The sequence below is a fragment of the Rhineura floridana genome, chromosome 11, assembly GCF_030035675.1.
Source record: "Rhineura floridana isolate rRhiFlo1 chromosome 11, rRhiFlo1.hap2, whole genome shotgun sequence".
NCBI lineage: Eukaryota > Metazoa > Chordata > Lepidosauria > Squamata > Rhineuridae > Rhineura > Rhineura floridana.
In genome coordinates this window covers 24412401-24435834 of record NC_084490.1, presented here as the reverse complement: position 1 = coordinate 24435834, position 23434 = coordinate 24412401, and the positions used below count along the sequence as shown (strand labels likewise).

Here is a 23434-nt window from a genome sequence, read left to right as displayed (position 1 = left end):
GAGACATTGCAGACTCTGGCAAGCACAACGTCTGACACAAAAGGACTCTTAATAGCCAGTGGTCAACATGGAGAAAGTAGGAACACTTGATCCTGTGTATTAACTAGAAAGGGGGCCAGTCTTGCCAGTTTCATCCCACCCACCCCAAAAAGTGAAGGTATGGGGGAAATGATTTTCAAACTAAACACAGTTGCTGTGGTATTAGAAGCAGAATTTTTAAAAGCATCTGCAAGGATACAGTCATAATAGCAGGTGGCTATTCATATGTAAAACAAGTGTTCATAATAATAATCAGAGAAATGATGGATTAAAGAAGCAGAAGTGGCAGCATTGTTCCAGGTTAGGGCATATGACTGACGGACAAGCAAGAAACAGCAGCACCAGGAGGGAAATGCTCATGTGGACTGGACCCAAGTTATAATTCCACCATGGCTAAATAAAAACGGTGTGTTCTTTCTGTACCCACAGTCCAACCATGATATTTTATTCAGTCTGGAAAAGACCACATACCATCTAAAACCACTGAAGCTCCCAGAGGCTAAACCAAGCTGGGAAAGGCATGATGTACATTAAACCAGATAACTTCAGAAAACTGATATCCTAGTTGTATATTCCAAGCCCATAATCCGTCCTTTCTCCAAGATCCAATAGTAAATAAATTTGATGGTGTTGTACAATTCTCTCTACCAACAATTTCAGACCCCTAACAATTATACAACAATCATAAATGTCACATGAATTCCAGAATTGTACTAGAGAGTCTTCACATAATGTGTGATAATACCTTTAAACAGTTGAAACAGCTATGTAAATTGTATTAATTTCTTTTTCCCCTCCTGAATCTCTCTTTAGCTCATATATGGCCCTGCTCCGGTGATGAATGCTAAGACACCAGAACTTCCCTTCTACCAGATGGCCCCACAGGAAGCCCACCAGTATTCAGGGATTCTCTCTTTGCTTTTGCATTTCAGATGGACCTGGATTGGGATGGTTTTGTTGGATACTGACAATGGAGAAAAATTTGTGCAAACTGTGTTTCCAATGTTTACCAAAAGTGGTGTCTGTTTTGCCTTCCTAGAAAGAATTCCCGATTTTAGTTTTATCACTGAAATTAATGGGATGCTACAACAGGGTGCAAGAATACATGACAAACTGGAAGACAGCAAAGCTAATGTAGTGATGGCCTATGGAGAAACTTATTCCATGGCATTTTTTAGATGGCTTCCATATCTGTCAGAGCATGAGCACATGACTAAGAAAGAAAAAGGTAAAATATGGATCGTGACAGCTCAGATTGAATTTGCTTCATATGTCTATCAAAAGAACTGGGACTCAGGAATATTCCATGGTACTATGTCCTTCAGAATTCACTTCAATGACCCTCCAGGATTTCATCAATATGTTGAGTCCAGAAACCTTTCTCACACAGGAGATGGTTTTATCAGGGACTTCTGGCAACAGGCCTTTGGTTGTGTATTCCCAAATTCCATTGTTGGCAAGGTGGAGGGGGATATTTGCACTGAGGAAGAGAAGCTAGAGAGTCTTTCTGGGGATTTCTTTGAAATGAGCATGACAGGCCACAGCTACAGCATCTACAATGCCGTGTATGTGGTGGCCCATGCTTTACATGCCATGTCCTCATCCAGACTCAGACACAGAGGAATGGTGCATGGTGGAAAGCTGAAGTTTCAGAATCAATTGTTTTGGCAGGTAATGATCTAAAGAACTGCAAGTCGTAGAGCGCTGTATATTGGATGTTGCTCCCTCACAATGTCTGCCTTCCCTCAGTTTTGTGGGCCTGCTCTTTGTTCTCAGGCTTTAGAGCTTTGTGCATGCATCTGCTGAAAAGAAAACCAGACTTGAATCTATACCAAGAAGAAGGAGAAAACTGACGTTATGGTAGACTGGTTGGTTCACCACACATTGTGGTGTCTGCAAATTCTGGCAGTGCAATGGTGGCACCTTGTAGAGGACAAAGCAATATAGGTTTGGCACATGAAGTGTAAGGGTTTGTTTGTGAGGTGTCAGTGTCCTGTATCTAGTTACAAACAGGAAGCAGTAGTAATGGCCAGAGAGCACTGCTTTCACTATATCCTCCCATCCCCCAAATCCTTCCACAGAGCAAATGCTCCCACGATATGGCCTCCTCTCCTGGGGGGGGGGATAAGTGAGAAAATTGATTGGCCACCATTGCACCTGGGATCTGCTTACCATCAGGTATTGCCCAAACTGAATTTTCTCATGGGTCTCTATATGGGTCTTCATATATTTAAAAAAACAAACCCTGCCTCAGATCTTAATCAGAAAGGTCCATCTGCAGTCTTTTCTAAACTCTTGTCTTTTCTCTCTTTTTTATTTAGCTCCACCACTTTCTTAGAAGTATCTCATTTAACAACACTGCAGGGGACGAGGTCTCCTTCAACCAGAATGGAGAGGTGGTATCTAGATTGGATATTATCAACTGGATCATATCCTCCAACCAATCCTTTTGTAGAGTGAAAATTGGTGGGCTGGATCCCAGAGCTCCTCTAGACCAAGTGTTCACCATTGATGAAGATGCCATAACATGGCATAGCTACTTTAACGGGGTAGGGTCCAAGTCAGTGGTGACTCTTGCTCATTGGGACTGGTGGGGTGGAGGCAAGGCAGCTAAATTAGATGGAACTGCTGTTTCACCATCTGTTGGTGGTTTGGCTGAAATCTTTGGGATCCTCAAATTGTTAATTGTTAATAACACATGCTCATACTGTCCATATACAGTATTCACTAATAGGCCAAAAAAAACCCCACCGGTTTAAGAAAAGCAGGGAAATTGGGCAGCTATAGTGAATGCACCAGGGGAGCAGGAGACCTGACCTCCTCTCTGAGATATTGTACTGCCCTACAGATTCGTGAATTCACTATAGCTGCCAAATTTCCCTGCTTTTTAAAGTTTGATAGAAATATCTGTGGGCTATAGGTATGTTCTTAAACCACAAGGTATTTTGCCTATTAGTGAATTTCTCTGCTTTTTAATCTGGGAGGTAAGAAATGGGATCCTGTCCAAGTTTGCTGAAATGGATTGATCATTTGCATGCTTATTGAGTTCAGTGGGATTTACTTCCCTGCAATCATGCTTAGGATAGATGAAACTGACCACAGGGGATGGGGAGGGGAGGAGGAGGAGGGAGGGGAGGGAGGGCAGAGGGGAGAAGGGGGAGGGGGCAGGAAGGAGAGGGAGGGGAGGAGAAGGACAGGTTTGATTATTTGCATGTTTATTGAGTTCTATGGGATTTACTCCTGTGCAATCATGCTTAGGATAGGTAAAACTGGTCGGGGGGAGGGAGGGACAGCTGGAATGGAAAGGGAAGAAGGAAGAGGGGAGGGGAAGAGGAAAGGAGAGGAGAGGGGAAGGAGGCGAAAGGCAGAACTGATCATTTGCATGCTTATTTACTCCTATGTAATCATGGTTAGGATAGGTGAAACTGACCATCGGGGAGGCGGAGGGGAGAGGAGAGGGAAGGATAAAGGGAGGGGAGAGGGGAGCAGAAGGTGGAAGAGGGGGAAGGAGGGGATTGGAGGGGAAAGGGCAATGGAAGGGGCGGGGGAGGACAGGTTTGATCATTTGCATGCTTATTGAGTTCAGTGGTATTTGCTCCCGTGCAATCATGCTTAAGACGGGTAAAACTGACCATGAGGAGAGGGATGGGGAGGGGAAGGAGGGAATTGGAGGGTAAGGGGATTGGAGGAGAGGGAAGGGCAAGAGGGAAGGGATAGGAGGGAGGAAAAGGGAGGGTGGGTTTGATCAGTTGCATACTTTTTGAGTTCAATGGGATTTATTTCTGTGTAATCATGTTTGAAAATGGAAATGGACTGCCTTCAAGTCAATCCCAACATTTTTTTAATGTACTGCCTTCTAGTCGATTCCGACTTATGGCAACCCTATGAATAGGGTTTTCATGAGGCTGAGAAGCAGTGACTGGCCCACGGTCACCCAGTGAGTTTCATGGCTATGTGGGGATTCGAACCCTGGTCTCCCAGGTCATAGTCCAACACTGACCTGGGGGAGGGGCAGAAAGGGTAGGAGGATGGGGAAGGGAGGAGATTGGGTAGATCGGCACTGGGCAGAAGGGAAGCCGCTTTCCTTTCCAAAAGGAAAACATGGTGAACAGTATCATTGCTTTTCAGGGTTTCTCCCACCTTTTTATTCTAAATCAGGCACAAAGTGTCTGCCTCCTCTTATGATGAAGCAGATGAGTTGTTATCTAAATTTACCAGCTTTTCTGATACTGCCCAGCAAGATATTATTAACAACCTACAAGAACTTTTAAAATCCTTACAGAGCAAAAGGTTGCTGGTCAGATCTTTTAAGGATGTAGAATTAACTCCCCCCTGTAAAGCCCAGATGACAGAACTGAATACTACTCATTATAGTTTACACAATGTAGCTTTAGTACACCAAGAGGATTCTAAATCACCTTGATGTTATATGAGTCAGCCAGTTATTCTGTCTTCCTTATCTAGAACGATATTAGGGAATTCCAATATGAACTTGCCAAAGTCCCCAAGGGACCCTAGCTTTGGAGAATCTATAACAACTTTACTCAGGAATGGGAGATATGATATGAAGAAAGTCTCATATCATTTTAAGAGGAATCAACTTCATCGCTGGCTATCTATTCCTACTCGACTTCCTCGGCCAAATAGACAGGTGTACTTGGAGGACAATTCCCCCGGGTTATTAGTCTTGCTTTTCAATGCCAGGTCGGTGAATGAAAAAACTTCGATCATTCAGGATCTTATCCTGGATGAACACGCCGACCTGATATATATTACAGAGACCTGGCTGGATGAATCTGGTGGAGTCAATCTCACTGGTCTTTGTCCACCAGGTTTCTGTGTACAACAGCAAGCTCGACCTGGGGGACGGGGAGGTGGAGTCGGAGTGGTCTATCGTGATTCCATCTCTATGACCAGGTGTCCTCTCCCGCAATCTATCAGGTTCGAGTGTCTGTACCTAAAGCTTTGTGGGTGAGATAGTTTGGGGATTCTATTAGTATATCGCCCCCCCTCGCTGTTCAACAGCTTCCTTACCCGGGCTCTCTGGGTTGGTTTCGGGGTTGTTGTTGGAGTCTCCCAGACTGTTGGTTCTGGGTGACTTCAATGTTCATGCGGAATCCTCACTCTATGGAGAAGTCCGGGATTTCATGGCTGCTATGACAACCATGGGGCTATCTCAATTAATATCTGGCCCCACTCATATAGCAGGTCATACCCTCGACCTTGTTTTTTATGCGGGACGGGAGGATGATGATCCAGGAGTGATGGATTTTTCAATAACTCCGCTGTCATGGACGGATCATTACCTGGTCAGTTTTAGACTAACTGTGACTCATACCCTCTGCCGGGAGAAGGGACCTATTAGGATGGTCCGCCCTAGGAGATTAATGGATCCGGTTGGATTCCTGTCAGCTCTTGGGGAATTCCCTGTCCCTCAAGTAAACGATTCTGTCGAAGCTCTGGTCGCACTCTGGAATAGTTCAATGACCAGGGCTATAGACACAATCACTCCTAAGTGTCCCCTTGTGCATGCCAGAGTAAAATCAGCTCCTTGGTTTTCCAGCGAGCTACTGGCGATGAAACGCACTTGTAGGGGTCTAGAGCGACGATGGCGGAAAACTTGCAGCGAATCTGACCGATTTCTCGTTAAAATATTTTCTAGAATTTACTCGGCTTCAAGATGATCTGCGCAAAAGGCTTTTTTTACGGCCTCCATTTCTTCAGCCGTCAATCAGGCAGCAGAATTATTCCGAGTGGTCAAAGGTCTACTTAACCGCGATCACTCCGAAATTAATGAGGATTCTTCTCCAACTCGTTGTCAAGAATTAGCCACATATTTCACGAACAAGGTCGATCAGATCCGCTCCGACTTGGACGCCAATATTAATGCAGTCTCTAAGGATGTACCTCTGGCCTCTGTCTGTCCTATTAAGATGGATTCTTTTCAACTTGTTCAACCTGGAGATATAGACAAGCTTCTTGGCGGAATGAGGCCTACCACATGCCCATTTGACCCTTGTCCATCTTGGATCTTGAAACAAGCTAGAGGTGGACTGGCCACATGGGTATGTGGGATAGTTAATGCCTCCCTTAACCAAGGCTCTCTTCCAAGTTGCCTGAAAGAGGCGCTTGTAAGACCATCGTTGAAAAAACCTTCCCTAGACTCATTGTGTTTGAGTAACTATCGACCAGTCTCCAATCTACCTTTTCTTAGTAAAATAGTGGAACGGGTGGTGACCATTCAATTGCAATGTTTCCTAGAGGAAACGGATTATCTCGATCCATTCCAATCTGGTTTCAGACCTGGCCATGGGACTGAGACGGCTCTGGTTGCCTTGGTGGATGACCTTCGTAGGGAATTAGACAGGTGGAGTGTGTCCTTGTTAATTCTCCTGGATCTCTCAGCTGCCTTTGACACTATCGACCATAATATCCTTTTGAGCCACCTAGCCAGGATGGGACTAGGGGGCACAGTTTTGTGTTGGCTCCGCACTTTCCTGGAGGGTCGGACTCAGAAGATAATACTTGGAGACTCCTGCTCAGCTCCTTGGCCCCTGACTTGTGGGGTGGCACAGGGCTCTGTTATGTCTCCTTTATTATTTAATATCTATATGAAGCCGCTGGGTGAGGTCATCCGCAGGTTTGGAGTTCAATACCACCAATATGCAGATGATACCCAGCTTTATTTCTCCTTTCCTCCTGATGCCAAGGAAGCCATCCAGCCCCTGAACCAGTGTCTGTCCTCAGTGATGGATTGGATGAAGAACAAGTTGAAATTAAATCCAGACAAGACGGAATTGCTCTGCGTCAGTCGTGGGACAAACCTGGAAATAGGGAATCTACCTGTGTTGGACGGGGTTACACTCCCCCTAAAAACTCAGGTTCGCAGTTTAGGTGTGCTTCTGGACTCGGCTTTGACCCTGGAACCCCAGGTCTCTGTGGTGTTCAGGAGCACTTTTGCCCAGCTAAGACTGGTTCGCCAACTGCGCCCATTTCTAGAGACGTCCGATCTGATGAGAGTAACACACGCCCTAGTTACATCCCGGTTGGATTACTGCAACGCACTCTACGTGGGGCTGCCTTTGAAGACAGTTTGGAAGCTTAAACTGGTTCAACGTGCGGCAGTGAGAATGCTGATGGGGGCTGGCCTTCGGGCTCATACCACCCCCCTATTACAACAACTCCATTGGCTGCCGTTTTGCTTCCGGACTCAATTCAAAGTGCTGGTATTAACCTTTAAAGCCCTACATGGCCTGGGCCCTGTCTATTTGTCCGATTGGTTGCTTCATTATGAACCCTCCCGTCTTTTGAGGTCCTCTGAGGATATACTTCTCATGATCCCTTCAGTCTCACAAGCTCATTTATCAGGAACCAGAAATATGGCGTTTTCTGTTGTCGCTCCTAGACTCTGGAATGCTTCGCCAGCGGAGATACGGTTGTCTCCTTCACTTTTGGCATTCCGCCGCCAGGTTAAGATGATCCTTTTTCAGACTGCATTTAAACTGAACGTGGAATAAGAATTTTAACAAATTATGTTGTAAGCATTAGTTTTTTGTATGTTTTTAACTATATTGATTGTATATAGAGGCTGTAATTTTATTGTGTTCTATTTTATCCTCTGTTGTTCGCCGCTCTGAGTTTCTGGTTAAAATAGAGCGGGCTAGAAATATTTTAAATAAATAAATAAATATTAAATAAATGTAGCCTTCCACCCAAATTTAAACCAAAGCTGTCCCTGGCCACATCCACACCAGAACTTTATTTCACTTTGGACAGTCATGGCTTCTCTCAAAGAATCCTGGGAAGTGTAGTTAGTGAAGGGTGCTGATAGTTGCTAGGAAGCGCCCTGTTCCCCTCACAGACATTCAATCAGACTGGCTGACTGTTAAACCATTCTGGCTACTGGAACTCTGTCAGTGGAATAGGAATCTCCTCTCAGCCCCTTCACAAACTACACTTCCCAAGTGAAATAAAGGTCAGGTGTGGGTGTGGCCTCCTAATTTGGCAAGCCCAGCAGCTGTCAGTCTGGCTTTTATTTTATTTATTTCATTAAACTTATAGACCGCCCCATAGCCGAAGCTCTCTGGGCAGTTCACAAGACAAGAAATACATCAAAAATACAATAACAAGTGACAATATAAAACACATTAAAGTTTAAAATGTTAAAAAACAATGTCAGCGCATACTAAACAAGTTAAAAAGATGTTAAAAAGACGTTAAAAAGCCTGGGTGAAGAGGAAAGTTTTAACCTGGCGCCGGAAGGATAGTAACTTTTAGAACACTGACAGTTGGTTCTTACTGAGCATGCCTGACACTATCATAGGGTTCCAACCAAAATTTCTTACATTAGTTAAAAATCAGCCAGGCATTTAAAAAACTTTTAAACTGCAGAAGATGAAGGTCAGAGTATGGGGCAAGGTCAGTAACAGGATTACAGGTACTCTGTGAACATGGCTGATTTTTAATGAATTTCAACAGATTATGAGAACTCTGACAGAAAAAAGTCCAAAAGGGCTCTCGTGGTTTTTTTCTGTTTCTTTAGACTTTGAATTCTCGATTCTTTCTGACTGTTTTGTTTATCGCCATGAAAATTGAAAGGGTTGTTAAGCATGAATTTTGTAAGGTTTTGCTTATGGGAAGGATCACAATGGCATGGGGGGTATTTTCAATTTAACATTGTGGAATGTGAACAATTCACGCTGGCTATAGTATACAGCCACTCTTGTGGCTGTATAATATTCACCTGAGGCAGTCCTTGTATTTTGTTACCCATTCCTTCTGCATGTATACTCAGAAGGTTGTCCTACTGTGGTCAAGGGAGTTTACTCCCAAGTACATAGGACTACAGCCTTCACAAGCTGTTTTTTCACATGTCAGGCTACTGATAAACTCAAAGGAGCAGAGCCAGAAAAAAAAATGGCAATCCTGCTTTGTCTTCTAGAAAGATACCTTAGATTGTACGTTGCAGGAGACAAAGTGGGATTGCCATCTTTTCTCCTCATAGGGCTTTAGTGCCTACATATATATTCTATCCTTTCTCTGTTAGTCCCAGACTCCACTCTTGTCTTTTGTTTATCCTTCAGTTAACTATAACCAGCCTTTCTTATATATCTGTTTCTTTTCCATTTGTTTCCCATCCATTTCCAATCAATCCCAGTCCTATCCTTATTGGTCATCTGGGTCTCCATCGTACTAGTTACCTAGGTAGTGTCATGCCTATTATTCTTCGCTCCCCCTATTTTTGGCCCTAGATCTTTTAAGTTTGTTTTGCATCATATTTACAGCTGTGTTCTGTTTTCTGTGATGACTTTATTAGTACCAGTACCTAGTACACAGTCAGTGCAGAAGCAGCACATATACAGTGAGTGTATAAACTATAAAGCTTATACTAGCATAAGTAGCATCTGTGGTGACACCAGAGGGAGAGATAGTAGAGGTGCTGGCAGTAGCAGCAGAACCACCATAATTGCCCAGACTGTTTCACCTCGTCAGGCTAGTCTGTCCTATTGCTTTTGTTGTTGGTAGGCATGCTGATAGCGGAGCATGAGAACTGGCAGGACTGAGCACTCAACTGACAGTACAGTCATTTTTTTTTAAAAAAACCCCACTAGTTTCAAAAAGCAGATTGTAATGGTACCTAGCACAAAAAAACCTCTAGATCTACATGTCTGCAGTTTGGTAGGACTACTCCCTTATTGAGGGGTTACCACATCTCCAAATTCCATGTGCCTATGTGAAAAAAAAAAGGACAGCTATTTTGGTTTCTCAATACAAGTCAACGGGAAACAGACAACTCTGATTTCTGAATTTTGATTCAGATTTGAGGTCCAAATTCAGTTGGATCAGATCCAAATTAATCCAGTCTGAATCAGGGCCCAATATGAATCCCCTAATGGGGGAGAGGGTTAAAATAAGAACAAAAGAAGAGCCTTCTGGATCACATCAGTGGTCCATCTAGTCCAGAATCCAGTTCTCACAGTGACCAACCAGATGCCCATGGGAACCCACAAGCAGGACCTGACTGCAACAGCACTCTCCCCTCCTTCAGTTTCCAGTAACTGGTATTTGGAAGCTTACTGCCTCTAACTGTGGAGGCAGAGCATAGCCATCATGGCTAGCAGCTATTGATAGCCTTATGCTCCATGAATTTGTCTAATCCTTGTTTAAAGCCATCCAAGTTGATGACCATCACTGCTTCTTGTGGGAGCAAATTCCAAATTCATAGTGTTATGAAAGGGAGAAAAAATTGCTGTATCCACTTTCTCCATGACATTCGTAATTTTATATCATGTTAACTCTTACTCACCTTTTCTCTAAACTAAAAAGCCCCAAATGCTGCAACCTTTTATCCTATGAATTACTCCATCCCCTCTAGATCCTTGGGGACATTTGTGTCCCTCCATTGAGAGAACTGGGAATGGGACACAGCTATAATGTTCCCTAAGGTCTCATCCACCAACCTCTCTTAGCTTCTCCAGATCAACCACCTTGGCCTCAAGGAAACAAACTTGTTCCCAGAGAGCCAGGAGCTCATTGAACCAAGACCACACCCACGACTTCCGTCCAACAGGCAGATAGACATACATGTGACCCTTTTTGGCTTCCTACCTACATTATTGTTTTTTGTAGTTTATTGAGTTACTTTATTGAAAGCTTGGGTTTATTGAGTTACTTTATTGAAAGCTTGGGTTTTGATTAAGTCAAGAAACAGATGGGCAAAGTGGTGTGTCCTGGCCTCCTTGTCCTGCTGCCAAACTCTCTCTGCTGCTAAACCTGTCTTGACACTTCATCAGTGGGGCAGGGACACTTTATCAGCTAGAGCTTCCTCTAGTTTCTGGAGTGGTTGCACTGCCCTAGTTCACACATTATGGAACTGCTGTGTCTAGCAACATACCAAAGGGCCCAAGGATCTGAAGGGCACCAAGTTCATATTCTTTTCGTGAATATAATTCTACTCTTTCAATTAGGCTGAGCTTCTTTCTATATATACTGAGAATTTCCATCCCCGTTTTTTGCTTGCTGTATTTCTGGCTCACATAAATTAAAAAAGACAAATAGAGAGAAAGGACCTTCCATCAGGCTTGCATACTAAAAAGACACACAAAGAAAGGTTGAGGGAAAAGGTAGAGTTTGGAAAATGGTCCTTCAAATCCAGAGAAAATGGGATGATCCATAACAGGACAATTATATCTGATTCAGGCCATATTGATCTTCCATTTCTGATATTCTAGCTTGAATAGTAATTGGGGTCTTCTTCAACCCAGCTCATTCTTATCATGTTTATTGTTCTGCTCATTCATTTATGGATCAGACTCGGCCTACCTCTGTCTGTACTGAGAGTTGTCATCCTGGTTCTCACAAGAAAGTGAAGGAGGGGGATCCATTTTGCTGCTATGATTGCATCCTATGTCCAGAAGGGAAGATTTCACAGCAGGAGGGTAAGATCTTAAATATGGTTGGATACAGGGTTGGATGGATGCAAACTCAGTCTTGTACTTAGTTCCCACTGGTATACATGGATATGTGAAATAAATTAAGTAATTTCTAACTTGCCCACTTGATTTTAAATTCAATAATTTTTTAACCAGTTAAGCCCTCCCCCCCCCATATATTTCATAATATCATCACTGACTGTATTCTCTGATCTAAACCTGGGAAGGTTATCTCTCTGAGAAGAAAATTACAGCATGTTGCTGTAATTGATACCATATATGTGAGATCAAGACCACAACTTGCTTGTTCCAGATATGAATGACTGCAATAAATGCTCAGATGAAGATTATCCAAACAAGAGCCAGGATGTGTGTATTCCCAAGGACAGAAACTTCTTGTCGTATGAAGAACCTTTGGGCATCAGTTTAGCCTTCTTTGCTCTTTCTTTTGCTTTTATCACAGCTTTGGTAATGGTAACATTTATGAAGCACCACAACACACCCATCGTCAAAGCCAACAACCGAAATCTCACCTACACTCTCCTAGTCTCCCTCCTGCTCTGCTTCCTTTGTGCTTTACTCTTCATTGGCCAACCTGAGAAGGTGACATGTCCGCTCCGACAAACTGCTTTTGCCATCATCTTCTCTGTGGCTGTTTCATGTGTGCTGGCAAAAACTGCCACGGTTGTTCTGGCTTTCTTGGCCACCAAACCAGGATCCAGGATGAGGAAGTGGGTGGGGAAAGGACTGGCCAACTCCATTGTTCTTTCTTGCTCCCTTGTTCAAGCAACCCTCTGTACTGTGTGGCTGGCAATCTCTCCTCCATTCCCAGATCTAGACATGCACTCAATGACTGAACAAATTATAGTAGGATGTAATGAGGGCTCTGTGACTATGTTTTATTCTGTCCTTGGCTACATGGGCTTCCTGGCAATTGTGGGTTTTACTGTGGCTTTCCTCGCGAGGAAGTTACCTGACAGTTTCAATGAAGCCAAGTTTATCACTTTCAGCATGTTGGTCTTTTGCAGTGTTTGGTTATCTTTTGTCCCAACCTACTTGAGCACCAAAGGAAAATATATGGTAGCTGTGGAGATCTCTTCCATCTTAGCTTCCAGTTCTGGGTTGTTGTGTTGCATCTTTTCCCCAAAATGTTATGTTATTGTGTTGAGACCTGAGTTGAACAACAGGGAGCAGCTAATAAGAAGAAAATAATGGCTGCACTTTGCTATGTATGACAATCAAGAGGTTTGCATATAAAACAGAATTAAATACATATTCTTTGCTATGAAAATGGAAATGAACTGCCTTCAAGATGATTCCGACTTATGGCAACCCTATGAATAGGCTTTTCACGGTAAGCAGTATTCAGAAGTGGTTTACCATTGCCTTCCTGTGAGGCTGAGAGGCAGTGACTGGCCCAAGTTCACCAGTGAACTTCATGGCTGTGTGGGTATTCGAACCCTGGTCTCCCAGATCGTAGTCCGACACTCTAACCATTACAGCACACTGGCTCTCTTATTTCATATAGATAGATAGATAGATAGATGGATAGATGGATAGATAGATAGATAGATAGATGGATAGATGGATAGATGGATAGATGGATAGATGGATAGATGGATAGATGGATAGATGGATAGATGGATAGATGGATAGATGGATAGATGGATAGATGGATAGATAGATAGATAGATAGATAGATAGATAGATAGATAGATAGATAGATAGATAGATAGATAGATAGATAGATAGATAGATAGATAGATAGATAGATGTAATTAAGAAGTGAAGGTGTCCATCACTCCACCTCATCAGGTTATTTTCTGTCAAAGTTGGGTGTTTTTCTAGCTATAGGAAAATTGTTTTCTCAGTCCTACTTTTTATAAACACAAGTTCAAATAGTTGTGCTCTTTAATTCTTATATTTTGGGATCCATGGAAGTTTGTACTTCTATAATTCAAGAGTTCATTGATGCAACCCTTTCCGTTCCCATCCATTCCAATACTTTTAAAACCACGTAGTAGCTTCGTATATAATAGGCATAGGTGTGAGATTGAAAACAATGCTGGAGACAGAATGAACTCTTTAGTTAAAGGATATTTAATTTAATTTATGTATGTATTTATTTATTTAAGGCATTATATACCTCTTTTGAGGCAGACCTTACAAAGCGGTTTACATTACAACATATATAAACACAGAATAAAACCTTACAAAATTGTAAAATAAATTAACTAACTATTGCAGAAAGATGTCTCAATTGCCTGCATAAACCTGATGACACAGAAAAGTTTTCAGCAGATACTTTAAAAGTCAGAACAGAAGGTACCTACTGAACTGGGCCGATGACACTCAAGGCTTAATTTCTGTTAAATAAGCCTCGCCCTCAAGGGGGGTAACCAATTAAGTTCTGGCAGATGATCTCAGTGATCGACCATTTTGTATATAAGGGAATACTGATTATACAGTCAGAACAGTGGCTGTATATTACAGCCAGCATGGATTTTTCACATTCCATAACATTAAACTGAAAATACCCCCATGAAATTCTGCTGCATCCCATAAGCACATTTTTTTAAAATCCCTTACAAATCTTATAGTCCTGAACTCAGAAAGATGAAAGGTGGGGAAAATCCTGAAGAACAATGATACTGTACACAATATTTCTTTTTGGAAAGGAAGGGGGCTTTCCCTCTGCCAAGAGCCCACTCACCCAATCTCCTCCTCTTCCCCTCCCTTCTCCCCCCTCCCTGCCCCTCCACCAGGTCAGTTTCACCTATCCTAAGCATGACTGTACCAGAGTAAATCCCACTGAACTCAATAAGCATGCTAATGATCAAGCCTGCCCTCCCCCTTCCCTTACAAATGGTCTCACTCTGCTAATGTAAAGAAAGCACTTGATAGTCAAAACAAGCCATTAAGTTGGGGATACAGCTGAGTTCCCAAGCCGAAGCTGTACCTTGTGCAGGGTCAGGAGAGATCAACAGAAATCACTTGATGGTTAAACCAGCAATCTAGATCAGCCTTTCCCAACCAGTGTGCCTCCAGATGTTGTTGGACCACAACTCCCATCAGCCTCAGCCATTGGCAATGCTGGCTGAGGCTGATGGGAGTTGTGGTCCAACAACATCTGGAGGCACACTGGTTGGGAAAGGCTGATCTAGATGATGGGAAGATAATGATCTAATAGGTGGAAGGTGCCCCCTCCCAGGGGTTTTTGGGATATAAATATAGGACCCCTAGATCAGGGAGATTAAGTCTCCAGGGGTCTCAACAGCCCCAAGGAGCCTCAACTTGAAGAGATACCAGCTTGGGTTGAGAAGACTCCACCCCTCCCAGACAAAAATCATTATTGTGCTGTTGGGAGATTTCCAGCCAGTGAGGAGCATAAAACATGGCGGGGGAGGCAGAGACCAAGACCGAGACCTGCTAGCTAGTAGTTTCATTTTAGTGTTTTATGGCCTAAAAATAATGAAAGCTGACAGCTCTATGTAAACAGCTTGCCTAATAATAGGAGTGGTGGAGGATGCTGTCCAAAGGAAAGTGAAGGTGCTGTTACATACCACCAATTCAGATAGTGCTATACTGCATATTGGCCAGGGGGTGGCGCAGCTGCCCTGTGAGCAGCTAAGTGTGCCTGTGCCCCAGGCTTGGGGGTCCTGTGTGCAAGAAACTGGGGGAAGGAAAGTTGCATTTACCAGTCAAGACTTTGTTTCTGGATAAAAGGTCTGGGTTGTCTACTCAAATTAGCCACATCAAACTAGGGTGAGGTCCCCTGCAAAGGGCCAGGGGCCGCCTATTGGGTAATGGTGGCCAAGAACACACTTCTAATGTGCTTAGATATGGGGAGACTGAGGTGGAGAAAGTAATTCACATATCAGTTTGATCTATGACCGTACATAACAATCATCAATTCACATGCATCTGCTTACTGGTGGTGTGAGATGGAGACATTGGATTGGGGCAGGCTGTTGGAGGAGTTGGAGGGACTGCACTGGGGTCAACTGCAAACCTACACCAGGCCTAATTGGTTGCACTTCGTGGGACCGCTGTCAGCTCTTCACTGAGACAGCAGTGTCGGTGGGGGTGCAGGCAGGGCTGGAGATTCCTTGGTAATTGTCAGGCCATAAGTCCTCAGCCGGCAGCTTGGCTATAAATCTGCCAGGCTAGCAAGGAGGAAGCAAGATAAGGGCAGAGGCCGTTCAAAGCTTATGTACCAAGCCAGAAATCCAGAAGAGACGTCAGTGAAGGTCCGGGTCTAGTTTGCCGAGAGACCAATCCAAGTCAAGGTTCAGGGGATAGGAAGACACACAGTGGTCACGCCTGACGTTGTAGTCAGCAACAAGCTGAAACCAAGGTTTGACTTTTAAGGAGCAGGTTTGTCAGCAGGTGTGAGCCATCAGCATTTTGGCCTTAAGTGGACAGGCCTGCCCCTCTTCTGCCTGACCTTCTGTTGTCTACGTTCTGCAGGTGAGGGGGGTATCCTGTTCACTGGCTGCGTCTGGCTGAAGGGCTTCAGCTGTGTCTGGGGTGCTCTGCAGCTGAGGGGGAGAAGGAGCTGGGTTCTCAGGAGTTTCCTCCATTTCTCCTTCTGGGTCTGCTGCTTCTGGGTCTGCTGCTGTTACTCCTGAGTCATCCTCGTCTGATGAGTCCTCTGACGGGGCCATGACAACCTCCTGCTTACGGAGTGCAGACATGGGAACGGACCCTAATTGGATGCCCTCATGAACCCCCATTGCTCTGATAGAATGGAAAAGTCAGCAAGTTGTACTGGCTCTAGTGCAGGGACCATACTGGATCTGTCCATCCTTGGTTTCCCTGCAGCTACATCACCACCAAAGATGGAGGGGGTGTGGGCAGTGCCTCCCATACGTGCCCCAAATGAGGAGATGGACATTTGGAAATTACTTTTTCACATGGGGGCATTGGGTGTTGCTTCACTTTCTTTAATAAATAAATGAAATAAGAATCAAAATGTTGTGTTATTTGTTCACTCAGGTTCCCTTTCCCCTAATATTAGGTTTGGTTCAAGATCTGATAACATTCAGTGCCAAATATATGCAACCATGCAGAAAATCAGACAGGGGGCAAATACTTTTTTATGGCACTGTCACTACAGGTATTGTCTTTTTGCATACTTCCCTGATAATGTATCAGACTTCAATCCATAGTTCTGATTCTGTATCAACTAAGTTTAAAGCCTCAAATCTGTTCCTTATTTGATCTTTATATTCTTCTGGGATGTTATTTACATTGTATTTTGGCATTATGATTGCTTATTGTTCTTCTTTAGCTTTACTCTGATTTTCGATATTACCAGTTCATGTTCTGTACCACAGTCTGCTCCTGGTCTTTTTTTCACAGAAAGTATAAAACTTCTCCATCTTCTGCTACCGATAATCAATTTAATTCCTATATTGGCCATTTGGTGATCTTTTCGCTTGCTCAAAAAATGTGTTTGCAAGAAACAAATTATTGGCTTCACAGAATTCAATAAGTCTTCCTCCTGCTTCATTTCTATCTCCTAAGCCCCATTTCCCTACAATTCCTAGTTCTTCTCTGTTCCCTACTTTTGCATTCCAGTCCCCCATGATTATCAGCACATCTTGTTTTGGTGTGTGATCAATTTCTTCCTGTACTTCTGTGTAAAATCTCTCCAATTCCTCTTCTTCTGCATTTTCCGTTTGAGCATAGACTTGGATGATGGTTATGTTAATAGGTTTCCCGTTTAATCTCATTGATATCACTCTCTCAGACCTTGCGTTATAGCTCCTAATTGCTTTTGCTACATCACTTCTCACTATTAAAGCAACCAAGTTTCTTCTTAATTTCTCATTTCCTGCATAAAATATTTTGTAGTTGCCTGATTGAAAATGTCCCATTTCCGTGCATTCTAATTCACTCATGCCACGTATTGTAATGTTCATACGTTCCATTTCTTGCTTGGCAATTTCTAACTTTCCCTGGTTCCCAAGATTGGAAAAGTTACTTTTTTAAACTACAACTCCCATCAGCCCCAGCCAGCATGGCCACTGGATTGGATTGATGGGAGTTGTAGTTCAAAAAAGGAACTTTTCCAAGCTCTGCCTGGTTCATGCTTCTCACATTCCATGTTCTTATTGTGTATGTCGTACAATTCCAGTCTCGTTTCGCATCTGTGCTCATCAGCCTCTGGGCTTCCATTCGGCTTTGACCTAGTTGCATCATTACTCACAGCACTACTCATACTTGTCCGTTGTTCTTCCACAGTAGCTCACTGAGTGCCTTCTGACCTGGGGGGTCTGATCTTCCAGCACTATCTTGTGTTGCATTCTGGACAGTCTATTCATAGGGTTTTCATAGTAAGAGGTATTCAGAGGTGGTTTACCATTGCTTTTCTCTGAGTCTAGATGCATGTGGTGTCTCAGCTTTGACTATTATGCCTTGGGTTCCCTGCTAGAATTCTAGTCTCTTATTCTAGACTCCTGATGGCATTGCTCTCAGCTTCTTGGACACTCTCAAACCCCCTCACCATATTAAGGTGTGCATCCTGGGGGGGGGGAGCCTCCAGTATTTGTAACTAAAGATCTTCCCCCATCTCCAAGGGGGGAATAACATATAGCTCTCCCTTAGTATTATAGTAGAAATTATCTTCAAATCAAAAATAAAGCTTTTTTGGTATTATAATATTATGTCCAATGTATCAAGGAAAAATGTCTACATAGCATACCTGGAACAGAGTCATTGTGAAGTTTGAAAGTAATCCTTTTTTTCAAAGAGATTTCCTATTATGGGAGATATATATAGATCATATATATATATTGTTACTGATTCAGATTTTCCTGTTGAGGATTTTTTCATGTGGATCAATTTTATGGATCCTAACATTACATTCAGCACTCATAAGGATCTTCAAGAAATTTTGTTTTTGGATGTTATGACACACAAACATGATGGTCAAATTGTGGTTAGAAATTATGTAAAACCTACAGATAAAAACTCAATCTTGCATTATAATAGTCATCATCCTGCTCAGCTGAGAAACAATTTGTCTTATTCCCAGTTTTTAAGATTAAAAAGGAATTGTACTTACAGGAATACCTAATGTATAGCCTATTGTAGTCTTGTAATGAGGGATCCTGAGGTCTTTGAGCAAACAGCCTATCAGGTATCCTTGGAAGTAAGAGTCAGCCTAGGTTTCTGAGGAAACTGATTGCAAGAGTAAAAACATGACACATATTGTTATGTTTTCCCAGATACTTTGTAAATAAATTGGGCTGCGTTTACTCTTCTGTAGTTTGTGAGCTTAGTTAAAAAGGCTATTGCACAAACACCTCCATACCAATCTAAAATAGGATTTTTTTAGAGCCTTCTAGTGAACAGTAATGGTTTGTCTTGTTGAAATGAACAGATGCATAACCACATTCAATGTCCTCTTCTAATACCAAAGTAAAGCAGCTTTATCAATATGTGGTATATCTTAATTAATTAGTCAATTAATTATTATTAAATATATATCCCACCCTTCCTCCCAGATGGCATGCAATTTCCCCCTCTCCCATACAGAAGACCCAAACTGGATCGATTCCAAAATCATTGTTCTCTTGATGATCATTCTGCTCTTTCATTTCTGGATTAGGTTTCCCCTTTTTCTGTATATACTGAGAGTTGCCAACCTGGATCAAGCAGGAAGTTGAAGGAAGGAGAGCCATTTTGCTGCTATGATTTCAAACAAGGAGGGTAAGATATATAGAGAGAAAGGGCTGGAACCAGACTCAATTAATTGCAGTTAGTTCCCTTGAAATAAATAGGATGTAAATTAAGTCATGGCTAGCAACTTTCTTTCAGAGAGGCATACGTCACAGTAGGGCCCCGCTTATACGGCGGGTTAGGGACCAGGCCCCCGCCGTAAAGCAGAAATCACTGTAAAGTGGAACCCATTTACTTTAATGGGTTGCGTCGCGTGAAAATGCTGCAAAATGCCGCAAAAAGCCGCAAAAAGGCAAAATCGGCTTTAAAATGGGGAATTTCCCCTGATTGAAAGCCGCCGCATCAGCGGAATGCTGGAAAGTGGAACGCCGTAAAGCGGGGCCCTACTGTACTTAAGTTAGTATGAATTAAATGCACAGATATTTATAACCCCCCACTCACACACACATTTGATAATATCAATACTGACTGCATCCTATGATTTGAATGGACCTGTGTAATAGTTACAGCATGTTATTGAAGTTGATGGCAAGAATGTGGGACAACATTTTTCTTGTTCTAGATATGAATGACTGTAATAAATGTGCAGAGGAAGACTATCCAAGCAAGAATCGAGAAGTATGTATTCCAAAGTCTTCTTTGCTCTTCCCTTTCCTCTGAGTGCAGCACTGGTGTTGGGAATATTTCTGAAGAAACACAACACTCCCATCATCAAAGCCAACAACCATAATCTCACCTCCATCCTCCTCATCTCCCTCCTGCTCTGCTTCACTCTTCATTGGAACCTCAGAAGGTGGTGTGTCTCCTACGACAAACTGCTTTTGGTGTCATCTTCTCAGTGGCTATGTCTTGTGTGGTGGCAAAAACTGTCACAGTGGTTGTCACTTTCATGGGCACTAAAGCAGGATCCAGGATGAGGAAGTGTGTGGGGAAAGGACTGGCCAACTCCATTGTGCTTTCCTGCTCCCCTGTTCAAGCAGGATTCTGTACTCTGTGGCTGGCAACCTCTCCCCTATTCCCAGATCTTGACATGCACTCTGTGACTGAAGAAATTATTCTAGAATGTAATGAGGGTTCTGTCATTATATTTTACTCTGTCCTTGGTTACATGGGCTTCCTGGCAACTGAGTTCCACTGTGGCTTTCCTTGTCAGGAAGTTACCAGACAGTTTCAATGAAGCCATGTTTATCACTTTCAGCATGTTGGTCTTTTGCAGTGTTTGGTTATCCTTTGTTCCAACCTACTTGAGCATCAAAGGAAAATATATGGTAGCTGTGGAGATCTTCTCTATCTTAGCTTCCAGTGCTGGGTTACTGAGTTGTCTCTTTCCCCGCAAATGTTATATTATTGTGTTGAGGCCTGAGCTGAATTACAGGGAACAGCTAATAAGAAAATAATGAACGATTGAATGCCATTTTATTGCCATAAATTGTAATCAAGAGATGTCCATGTGTGTATTTGTTGTGTTTGTATATGGTAAAAATTTGTGTACAGCCTACCCTCCTTATTATGCCATAAGAACATATAAAGAGCCAGTCAGGGTGCATATTCTAAATCATGTGAGGAGATCCCACAGGTTGAATCGGCATTCTCAGGATTTCTCCACAAATTCATGGACATCTGAAAATTGGGGGGAAATATAAACTTTAAGGGCCTCGGCTTGGCAGTGTTCCCTCACTACTTCTTGCGTGTTTGTCTACATGTGAGTAGGGATGTTACAGCAATCTCTTGAAAATAAACTATGTAGCTGATCTTCTTCCCTCTGCCTGTTCAGCCCTCTTTTCAGTGCAGACTTTTCACTTGTGTTGTTGTTTTTTAGAAACTGCCTTCTTTTCACATGTGCTCATTATAAGTAATGTGCAATATAATTTATTTACATATTCATGTATTGTAATGTGTAATTTTGACTTATAGTGTAGATTTTAATGTTGATTTCATTTATATTTAACATTTGTAAAAGAAACTTTTTAACTTTCACTTTTACTAAGAATTTTAATCTATACTTTATACTCTTTGCAAACCACTTAGAGCTTGTATTTACAACTAAGCAGTATAGGACTCTGTTCAATAAAATAAATTAATATTCACTGACATATAATTGCTGATCTCTCAACAGGTGCCTTATTGCATGGGTGTTCTTTGCTAGAGACAGCCTATATACACTCCTAACTATCCCTACTCAGAAGTAAGTCCCATTGACTTCAGTGGGTCTTACTCATAGGTAACTGTTGTTAGACTTGCCCCCTTAATCCATTGAATCTACTTCCTACACTATTCTTCTTTTTACATGGAAATAACTGATCTTTTTGTTCCTTCTGGACTGTCTGTGCCCCTCACTTCAAGCCTGGGTCATATGGATCTTCCTGCTCATTTTTGGCCATCCACCCCCTCAATCTTTCTTTTAAAAATCTTTTTCAAAGGGGTTCTTGTCCTTCCGCTAGCCAAATCCCATTCTCCCTCCCCCCACAGTTTGTTGATTTATAATTTATTGTTTTTTGCTGGAAGCAACCTATAAGCATTTACTCAATCTCCCTGTATCGTAAATTTAAAAAACAAAAAACACAACATTCATTTTTAACAAGGTAGGAAAACATTGACACACAAAATATTTCAAGCTGTCAATCAGAAAGTCATACTTATTGCACACATTTACAACACAAATTATCTTGAGTGTTATGTTTCAGCAGATTCACACACATGACTTTCTGTATAAAATGTGTAGCAATGAAATAAACCATTGCAATAAAAAGGACATATATGTGGTTAAGTGGCATAATACTAATCAAAGGGGAATGCAAGTAAAAAGGTTAATATGTCAAAAGGACCACATATAATTCGGGGGGGGGGAGAGAGCAAAATATGAACAGGATGCTAAAGTGTCCATCCCTGATGCCTAAGTGAAGTAAAGGAGGCCGTTTGATAAGGTAATATTAAACTGTGAAATCAAGATGGCTTTGTGATGGACCATTAGACATTTCACTAACTTTGTCTTTAAGATGCCATATGACTCTTTGGGGATTTTGCTGAAAAAGACTAACAGGGTTACTCCTCTGGAATTTCATAAATTTTAAAAGGGTACACACAGGGCAGGTAATTGATTTGTAAATATGTGTTGATGACTGAGGCATGGGTGTCTATTGTGTGCTACATTAAAAAATGAGTATTTTTGCATCAGCAGATAACAAAAAGGAAGAAAGACTTGTGCAAAATTAAACTAATGCAGGGAAATAGCAGTTCAAAGTCCCCCTATGCCACGAAGGTGGAACAGAATTACACACTGTAGCTTTTCTTTTCTTTTTCCAAGTGATTGTGATGAAGAGGTATATTTCTGCCTATGTCCCTCTCATCCATTTCTCATAGTAGATCTTAGTGCAATATCTTTTTTCCTCAAATAATTTTTTTTGTTTGGTTGTTTATTTAAATATTGGCCAACATACCAAATATCAAGGTGGTTTACAACAATATATGCAAGTACAATAAATAAAAAACACAACGAAAACAACACAAAATAATCATTTAAAAATTTAAGAAATTGGGTAGCTGGCCTAAAACATTCTCTGCTTCGTTTCTTTCTTTAAAGATATTATGAGGTGATTCTGGTGGAATCATCACAGGTTTGTGTGTATATATATATATATATGTTTGTATTTTGTTGTTATGTGCCTCCAAGTCGACTACGACTTATGGCGACCCTATGAATCAGCGACCTTCAAGAGCATCTGTCAATTTGTTTGTATATATATTATTTGTTTGCATATATATATATATATATATATATATATATATATATAAATCCATAAGATGTTACACAAAAGAAAAAGGGATTGGGAGGGGGCAGGGGAAACAAACTTGGACACTCCTTTTTCATTTATTAGATTATATATTATTTTATATTTTTAAAAAGTCCCAAAATGATCTACAATGGGTTCATCCAGATATCCTTTTCATTGTTCATTCATGATTAGTTGTGCTCATGATGCTATTGGGGCAGCCATACCTAATCCGGCTTACAATATTGTATGCACCTGCAAAAATATTGGGATGGTCACACTGCTTGCAGTCTGTACATATTCCATAACTTCTTGATGATATCCCATATTCTGACTGTAATAAATGCTCAGAAGAAGACTACCCAAGTAGGAACTGAACTGGGCTGTATGTATTCATAAGAATAGAAGTTTCTTGTCTTATGAAAAACAGTTGGAAATCATTCTAGACTGTTCCACTGTTTCTTTTTCTTTGATCACAACTCAGATCCTGAGAACATTTATGAA

The 23434-nt window shown here is 42.0% G+C and overlaps 1 protein-coding gene across 1 annotated transcript; it reads left to right on the top strand.

Annotated features, from left to right (window-relative positions):
* The first annotated feature begins 11786 nt into the window (after window positions 1-11786).
* LOC133367539 (vomeronasal type-2 receptor 26-like) lies at window positions 11787-12683 on the top strand. Its single transcript, XM_061591632.1, has one exon. It carries the CDS (start codon window positions 11787-11789, stop codon window positions 12681-12683), a length of 897 nt encoding a protein of 298 aa, XP_061447616.1.
* Window positions 12684-23434: the final 10751 nt, after the last annotated feature.